The sequence below is a fragment of the Sphaeroforma arctica genome (assembly GCF_001186125.1).
Source record: "Sphaeroforma arctica JP610 unplaced genomic scaffold supercont1.890, whole genome shotgun sequence".
NCBI lineage: Eukaryota > Ichthyosporea > Ichthyophonida > Sphaeroforma > Sphaeroforma arctica.
The window spans coordinates 24,080-33,136 of record NW_014039668.1 but is presented as its reverse complement, the minus strand read 5'-3'; the positions used below and the strand labels follow the sequence as shown (position 1 = coordinate 33,136).

Below are 9,057 nucleotides of genomic sequence, written 5' to 3'. Positions count from 1 at the left end.
GTATAGGTATATGTACGTACACATCAATGCAGACACACACATAACGCAAACACACACTAAAAAAATTAACACACTGACACATATACACATACACACACACGCACAAACACACACACACACACACGCAAGCACACACGCACAATACACACATGTGTGTACACACAAACATATCCAAACAATCTGAAGAATCATCAATGAAAAGTCAGAGTAAACAATTAAATTTCAGCCTTCACTGAATTTTCGAAAACATAGAATAACTGACAATTCCAAGTCGTTGCTACATAGGAGTTGAAGGGAATAACAGAGGGTAGAGATGCCACTGGCATAGTCTATAGCCCTGATAGAGCGTTTTATTGATCACTGCTTCATGCATTTCTTGGCTTTCGCCATCAATCGCCATCCTTTCCAACTCCTGTCAAGATTCACCTTCGTGGTACTCCACAGAAAAATACTATATTTCTAACTCCGAAAACAACAGTCTGCCCACCCCAAAAAATCCTGTTAGTCGAATACAGAATTTAAGACACTCTATTTGCATACAAAAACGCAACGCAAGACAATAAATGAAAGAAACGCCAGTTGCGTCTAAAAACTGAAATTCGGGACTGGCAACGGTATGTAGAAAATATTGGTTTGCAGTAGAGGAAGTATAGGAATGATACTATTCCAAAATTCTTAGAAGTGACAATGGAATGTGTGCTTGAGAATGGTTGAATGTTAGATATGCACCTTCGACCACATACCGAAGCTAAAGCTATGTATACAACTATAAATTCTCGATACCAGGGCAGCTCACAAAATTACTCTCAATGAATTACTGTGTGTGTGTAAAATTCGTAGCAAAAAGAGGTCATGCCGCTTAGTGAACTGCATTCTCCAACTCTATGTCCTCAGGTAAATTGAACCTGTGTAAACAAAACATCTATAAAGACAAAAGTAAAACAATGCATTCTCGTGAGCTATTGTTTTTGCTGCTGTATGCGAGACGAATCAGAATCTACTTTTGTTCCACATTGCATTTACTTCCCAAAGCCACATAGCCTTGTTCCATAATGTTAAAAAAAGTGGACAGATCATTTTTTCAATAGAGGGTCGAATCTACTATGTACGTTCTTGGAGAACTCGAGCAGCAATTCATGGTAGCATACAATACGCAATAGAGTTAGTTAACATAACTAAAGAAGTTAGGGGTGTGGAGCGGCAACTTGTTTCATACCTGGTGTTATGGGTGTTTTTCCTAGCCACACTACTGCCTTAGTCGCAATGCGCTGGGACAAGGGATCTGTAGCGTTGATATTTTCAATTAATATAGGGTAGAGTGTGTGCCACTTTGTAGTAAAAATAAGAAGGAGGCAGCTAATGACCATAGCAACAAGGAACAGTGTGTCTGATCTAGAAGTAGAAGTAGCCGGTCCGCCCTGAGATGGCGGTGGAAAGATGCGATCAGGGAGGATTGCTACGAGTATGTTAATAGATGTTGTTGTTGCAGGGGGTTTAGAGCAAGTCTAGGGAGTCTGAGATTGGTGTATGAATGAGGCTGAGACTAGAGTAAAATACCTTTGTGATTTTTATCGCCCAAGCCCGACGGGCAAAATCACCATCGGAAAACCACAGAAACTTTGCAGTGATTTTGGCTGATTTCAGATTTACTCATCATTTTTATATATAGAAGCAGAGGCCAATGAATTATACATTGACATCCTTTATGAAAAGTTTATTGGCCTCTATTATTAAATCACTAGATTCTGAGAGTTGAGACTGATGACTGATGAGATGCTGGTTTAGAATTGAAGATGCCTTTCACACAAGAGAATGCCCTTCAAGAATGCCATTTACACAGGAATGTAGCGTGTTTGCCGGCATTTGCAAGTGATACTTGCATATAAAATATACGCAGAAGCATTTAGATTTTATCAAATACAGCATAGGCTGAGCGTAAATACGAAGCATCGATCAATATATGTACATAAGTTCAAAATTATAAATACAACATGTGGTCATCCGATGCTGGGGTTTCAACATGCCTCCCCTCCCGCATGATGTTTGGGGGACTTTCATAGACCACAAAGTTTGCTCGGGTGTACTGGTGGCTATCTTAATTCTGACTCCTATGTATATCATTGGACACCGAGTGTTGACGCGGTATTCGGCGGTGTATGTGAAGCTGGTTGATGATCAACAATTAGTAGTCCTGCACCATACAATTGAAGTTGTCGTCCTCGGCAATTTGTTTGCTCCCATGACATACCTAATTTTGAGTTTAAATTTGAACTACTATCATTGTCAAACTTCAAGATCAAGATGCAAATCTTGATCATCTTTATGATCTAAACCCTTCGAATTGGCATCGAGATTCAGAAACCCACACAGTCTGCTAGTCGTACATCATCTTGCTGCCTACGCAAACACATTGCTGCCCATATTTATGACACTGCAGATATGAAAGCAGCCACCATCCTAACGTACATGATCACTTTCGAAGTGATCTTTTTTGTTGGTCTGATGATGTACCGATTGCAGCCAAATAATCGCGCAACTCGCCGAAATTATAGTGATGGGGTTATCTCGCCCTCTACAGGTGTTATGGATAGTTTCAACTTTTGTAGTCTTGTGGGACTACTTGATCGTATGGCAGGCCGTGCTTCAACTATGTTTGACGGCGCTGTTCACCACTTTTCAACTATACAGCATTAATATACAGGTGACACTGTGAAAAAAAAGCAAGAAAAGACTTAATAAATATGTCAATCAAGGAGCACCCAGTAACAAAAGATAAACCTCTAACTGTTTTGCTGAACAATAACAAAAGACCTTTTCACACTTGTCGATGGAGTGGCATATGTAAATGTCGCAAAAGTACCGACCAAATAGTGCTGGTGACCACTCAGCACAATATAACTAAAAACTTTAGAAAAACAGCCTCCGGAAAAATACTCCAAATTCTTATGATTCAATAAATTTAAATACGTCGAATCATAATGATTCAATAAACAATCAATGATAATGATATGCACTCATGCATGCTGTTACAGTGTAATACCATGCAGAGACTGCGAATCGGATCACAGCTTCAAAAATCGACAAGTAGAGGGCTATGAGTCAGCCACAGGGTACGTAATTAAACGCTTCCAATCTATTTTTATTTGGCCATCAAGCACTTTCTTCTTGTTTATCTGACTAACTAATATTCAAGGTTGGACGTGCATATAAACTTTCTTTCATGTAGGTCCAGCAAATCTTTAACGCCCCAGAAGCAATATAAGCATTCATTTGGCGGGTGTCGACTACGTTCAGCCTGGATGCACCCAAGTATAATATTGCGCGACATATTTGCGAAATGTGACTATGAGAATATTAATGCATAATTCCATATCTACACACCAGATTCCACAGAATACGTACATGCAGGACCAGCAGCTAGATTGGACACTAACAGACTACTTCCTTCGTTTTTTCTTTTTCTTCTTGCTTCCTTTCCCGCTCCCATTTTGAGAATGATTCTTCTGCGTGGGTACTGGTTGGTCTAATGTGGCGACTTGATCAACGGCATCGTCCTCTTTACCTTCAACCTCAATCCTGATGTCGGGATGTGTTGTGACCGAGGTCAGTGTATGTACTGCAGTGGAGACTGGTTGGTCCAATATGGCGACTTGATCAACAACATCGTCCTCTTTACCTTTACCCTCAATCCTGATGTCAGGGTCTGTTGTGACCGAGGTCAGTGTATGTACTGCAGTGGATACTGGTTGGTCTAATTTGGCGACTTGATCAACAGTATCGTCCTCTTCACCTTTACCCTCAATCCTGATGTCAGGATCTGTTGTGACCGAGGTCAGCGTATGTATTGCAGTGGATACTGGTTGGTCTAATTTGGCGACTTGATCAATAGCATCGTCCTCTTCCCCCTCAATCCTGATGTCGGGATCTGTTGTGACCGACGTCAGTGTATGTACTGCAGTGGATACTGGTTGGTCTAATTTGGCATCTTGATCAACAGCATCGTCCTCTTCACCTTTACCCTCAATCCTGATGTCAGAATCTGTTGTGACCGAGGTCAGTGTATGTATTGCAGTGGATACTGGTTGGTCTAATTTGGCGACTTGATCAACAGCATCGTCCTTTTTACCTTTACCCTCAATCTTGATGTCGGGATCTGTTGTGACCGTCTTGAGTAGACGAACCTTCACCAGATACGTTGTTGATTACCGTTTTATCATCTGCGCCATGTCCATCTTCCATGTTTTCAGAGTCTTGCTTTCCAAACCGATCAGTATTCAGACTGTCCTGATCTAAAGGTGTATCTGATTCTATTACGCTTGCGGATGTGTTCGTATCGTGCTCTATGGCATTACCAAAATCATCGGGTGTTCCCAAAGTCAGTTCCCCACGGTGCGATAAACTATGAGATACTGAAAGTGGCGACCCGAATGATTTTCGGGCAACTGATTGCCTGCTGACATTTGCCTTAGGGTTATCATCCGATACATTGCTAGTATTGTCTAAGCCTCCCATAAAGTCTGACATAACAGAATTACTCTCCAATGGTGAACCGCTCTCGCTCGCCTTGTAAGGTGATGCGCTCTGGGCCCCTACACGCACATTCTGCACGAAACGAGGATCAAAAGAAGCACTCCTCCTGTGCTTTTGCATCAGTCCCTGTACTATCACCCCCCGCACATTAACCTTGACATACTCGATACCACTCCCTTCCCTATCGTCACCATCAATGTTGTCAGTAACACCACTGATTGCCTGAGTAGTACCGTTATTGGTGCCGCTACTGATATTATCTTTGCCAATGCCGGTATATTGACTAGCTGATATATTGGTGCTGCTTCTGGCTCTGTTATAGTTACTGTTCGTATAGCTCCGCAGCACTGCAGGGTTGACCGATATATTCGGGCCACTGTTCCCACCCCCTGCGTGCACTGAGCCCGATCGCGTTTTGCGTATCGAATTCCTTTTCGGCGACCCAATACTCAGTCCGCTTCTTGAATTCAAACTCAAGCCACTTCCGAAATTGATACTACTTGATTCGGGACTGGCTCCTGAGCTGACACTGGTCTTCGCACCAGAAAATTCGCTTAGGTTCAGATTACTATTATTTTCGGATGTAGACCTAAAGCTTGCAGTGTTGTGTGCGTTCAGGTTAGTATTGGACACTGAGAGAGTGCGCGTAAAACAACTCGGGCCAAAATCACCCTCTGAGCTTCTACTGGCGACCGTTGACCGTTTTGTCAGCTTATTGCCATGTGTTCTATTACCGATTACATTCATACCAGTGGATCCCCGGTCCACACTCGACTGACTGTGTGTGCGTCCCAGTAGAGTGCTACCAGTCCCTTCTGAAGAGTGCTTACGGGTATATGTTTGCGTTGCTGTGCTTGCATGTAGATTGGTGCTCGTGTTTGGATCGCTCATCGATTGGAAGCCACCTATACCAGAGTTGGCTATAGGTGTGCTCAGGTGTTTCTCATCAGCACTTGTCGTAGCTCTGCGCGCAGTTCCAGGCGACAAAGTTGGAGAGAACGATGTATCGAAGGTATCCGCGTGTATTCTATGCTTTCCCTTATTAGCACCTCTTTGTGTCGCTGCAAATAGCTGTGCGCGCAGGAGTGAGGCATTGGGTGTGAGTGAGTTTGTACGAGCGAGTGGGATTGTGTGCGTGTGCGAATGAGCATCCTGTGCTTCGTTAGTGGCAGTCGAGTTCTTCAAGCTCAGATCCACATCTTCCAGTTCAAATATATCCGTGTATGTGTCATGGGGTCTAAACTGGGGCGATAACTTGCTGTTGTGATCACTCTGCGTCCCAGAACTGTGCACGCTGATTATTCCGGGACGGAGTGTGACTGAGCGTGAAGTACGATGACCTCTCCTCCTGCCGACGGTAGAAGTGGCGACTGGAGTCTCGTCCTGCGATTTATAATGAATCATCAATATATAGCGTTATGGGACACAGTCAAAGTTTTCTATGATCATGAGTGTGGAGATTTTCAAACCTACACTCACTCATGCATACAAAAACTTTTGCTTCAACTACCTCTCGACGCCAACTTGCCGAAGGATACCAGCGTTGCCAATCACTGCCAACTTTAGCGAACCTTATTCACACTAATAGTGCAGTGTCCTATACACCCAATCGTGCCTGACAGAAATCCCCTATGAAAGGGGAAGTCCATATATGCGCCAATGGAAAGATAAAATATACAACTAGTATAATATATATGCTTAAATGAAGTAAAGTATAGTACATGTAATGAGTCCAATATATATATATATATATAAATACATATACGCACACACACACACACACACATATATATATATATATGAGTTGAATATACCTCTTCTTCAGTCAGAGTGGTCCCCCGGACATTGTTGCTTGCCGCGTTGCATGAAATGAGTGAGTATCGCCTCGTAAACGGCGACGTCAGATCCGTCACGGTGGTTTTGGGCACATTCACTTTGCTACTCCCATTGTGCTCATCTGTGCCAGTGATATTCATATTAATTATCGATGACCTACGACCAGTCCCTACATCATTTAAACTGTCGCTTCGCTTCGCAGTATTCCGAAGCCCCCCATTCATATCGACACCGTTGTGTGTGGATGCATTCCGGCTACTAGTACATTTCAGACAGCTCTCCGTTTCCGAGTGTGCTCGCACAAGGCCCTCTGTCTCCTGTACTTGCACTTGTATGAGAGCTCGTGCCTGCTTAGTTTGCTGCTGTGATTGCTCATGTGCCCGTGATCTCGTACGTGTTTGCTCATGTGCCTCGGTCACATCCGTGCCCCGGAACGTGCCATCAGAGTCCTGTAGCGTCACGCCAGCCACCTCGTACTCCAAAGGTCCACACACATCCAAGCTGGCTGCTTCATTATTATCCACAACCACTTTCCCTACCCATTTTCCTTGTTCAACTGAGTGAGTTTTTTCATGCGCGTCAATGTTCTTATTCTCATGCGGATCTACCTTAACTTGCTCATGTTCAGCCTCTCTCAGCGCATCAACGATCTCCTCTCTCTCCTTACCCGTGTAGCGCAGCTGCGTGCTCTCGTTGCCCTGTGCACTGTGTGGGCGTGCGCGCATATTTTCAACAAGCGTTTCTTGTGGTGTGCTCGGTCGCGTGTTGCTCGCACTATTAGATCCCTTACTTTGTACGTCCGCCCACCTACGGTCTCGCTTGTACAGATGTGGTAAGGCTTCCTCGCATACAATCCCCTTCTCACGCAGAGAAGTCTCCAATGAGAACACTTTGTGCTGCAAAAGCAGCAGTTGCTCTGACTTGGCCTTTGCTTCGCTTCGATGGGTTGTCTCCATGCAGTCTAGTCCGTTCTGATATTGAGATTCGCGCTGGTCATATTTCTTCTGCCTGGGCGATCAAGAAGATTAAATGCGTGAACACGGTCAATGCATTCTTTCTGGTGTGACATCTTGTATAGACATGTATGCGCATTCCAATTTTCTCAGTCACAAGCGTGCGCGTGTGTCGGTATTTGCATATCGAATCACAATCCAGCAGAAGCCGCACTGAGTGAGAATACACAGGGCCCTGCCAGACATGATCCATACATAGTACGATAACCTCGGGTAACCGATACGCAACAGTCTACTTTCGACTGGCAAAGCAGGACAACCTTTGTATCCACATTTGTTTTGTATACCGACATTGGTATATGTACACAAGATGTACATACATATTCGTATGTAAGTGCGTGTTTACGGATATTTCTGAAACGACAACGTTTCGCATTTATAGCCCTCGATTATTCATCAAATCTTGACCGTTGTGGCAGTTTACTACAAAATTCATTGCCGGTAGTTTGTGTGAGATCATGTGTATACAACAATCGTGGACAGAAATGAATAACATACACATAACAATATGTAAACCTACAAGTATGCTTTTTACCTACCATTCCGCGTTGGTGGCCTTGGCTCGTTCGCTGGCATCCCGATCATGGTGGCACAGAATACGGAACGCATCATCGGTCGTCTGCGAGAGTGCCAGACCCACTACGGGGATGGGGAATGTGGTATCGTATGCCTTTACATCTGCACACGGTTCGTACCCACGCACAGCCGATCGCTTGACTGCCGGGAGTGAGAAAATGTATACGGGAATAATTGCATTGGTAAATAATGTATTCTGCAAACACCCTTAAGATTCTTAGGACTCTGACTAACAACCGTGATTTTTAACGTCCAAAGCTGTGGAGGCAGCCCTAATTGGGCTGTGATGGACAGAGTCTGATCAAGAGTGTACTCGAGGTATGTCTACTTCATACCAGCGCTTGCACCCCAGACATGTAGCAAGCATCCCTTACACAGCACACATACCCACTGTTAGATCATCGTAATACAATACACAAATCCTCAAAAGTCAATATTAAGGGCGTGTGCTTCCACAGTGATTCTTACCGGTCAAATCGCAAGAGAAACGCAACAATAAACGGTCTACTCAGCAACAGTCATTGAATTGCACACTACACCTGTAGCGTAGAGAACGCTCACTTACGGTGCTCGTAGATTTCCTTGTTGCCGTTTGCCACTCGTTTGAAACAGTCGCCCATCAGCTGTTCATATTCTTTCATTATATCCAATCCCTGCGCATATTTACCGTCACAAAAATATCCCTCTAAGCACAAGATGAAAGCTGAAGTTGTGACCAGACAACTTACGCCACCAAAATTAAAAAAAATAATTTGTACATTACGACAGAGGCATTTGTTTTCATCTCTCAGCTGAGAACACAAAATTTTGATGTCGATTCGCTTGCTAGATTAAAAAAGAAATGAACAAAAGTACAAGTATACACACACACCATTTACATACACAGACAGCAGTACATTCGTATACATATACACACACATGTATATATATATGTGTGTACGTATATGCATGTGTATGCATATGCATATGCATATATATATAGATAGGTAGACAGATACATAGATAGATAGATCGATGGATAGATAAATCAATACTATATATATATATATATATATATATATATATAACAACAACAACACACACACACACTACACATATATAT

General features: G+C 43.3%; 2 protein-coding genes across 2 annotated transcripts; one reads left to right on the top strand and one right to left on the bottom strand.

The window, feature by feature from the left end:
- Positions 1-2,005: 2,005 nt before the first annotated feature.
- On the top strand, positions 2,006-2,754 carry SARC_09118 (hypothetical protein; the record flags this gene model as incomplete). Its single annotated transcript, XM_014296882.1, has 1 exon — positions 2,006-2,754. A coding segment is annotated over one exon (309 nt), but the record flags the coding sequence as incomplete, so codon positions are not given.
- Positions 2,755-3,145: 391 nt separating this feature from the next.
- On the bottom strand, positions 3,146-8,658 carry SARC_09117 (hypothetical protein). The gene is made up of 5 exons (XM_014296881.1): positions 8,521-8,658; positions 7,919-8,096; positions 6,345-7,374; positions 4,182-5,913; positions 3,146-4,153 (listed from the first exon to the last, which is right to left on the bottom strand). The coding sequence occupies exons 1-5, from the start codon at positions 8,594-8,596 to the stop codon at positions 3,438-3,440; spliced, it is 3,732 nt and encodes a 1,243-aa protein (XP_014152356.1). The 5' UTR covers positions 8,597-8,658; the 3' UTR covers positions 3,146-3,437.
- Between the last annotated feature and the right edge of the window lie 399 nt (positions 8,659-9,057).

Coding starts and splice junctions, on each gene's coding strand:
- SARC_09117 (XM_014296881.1), bottom strand. CDS start 8,596: ATGAAAGAATATGAACAGCTGATGGGCGACTGTTTCAAACGAGTGGCA. Junction 7,375..7,918: donor AAGGCCACCAACGCGGAATG/GTAGGTAAAAAG, acceptor TTGATCGCCCAG/GCAGAAGAAATATGACCAGC. Junction 4,154..4,181: donor CAACAACGTATCTGGTGAAG/GTTCGTCTACTC, acceptor CGGTCACAACAG/ATCCCGACATCAAGATTGAG.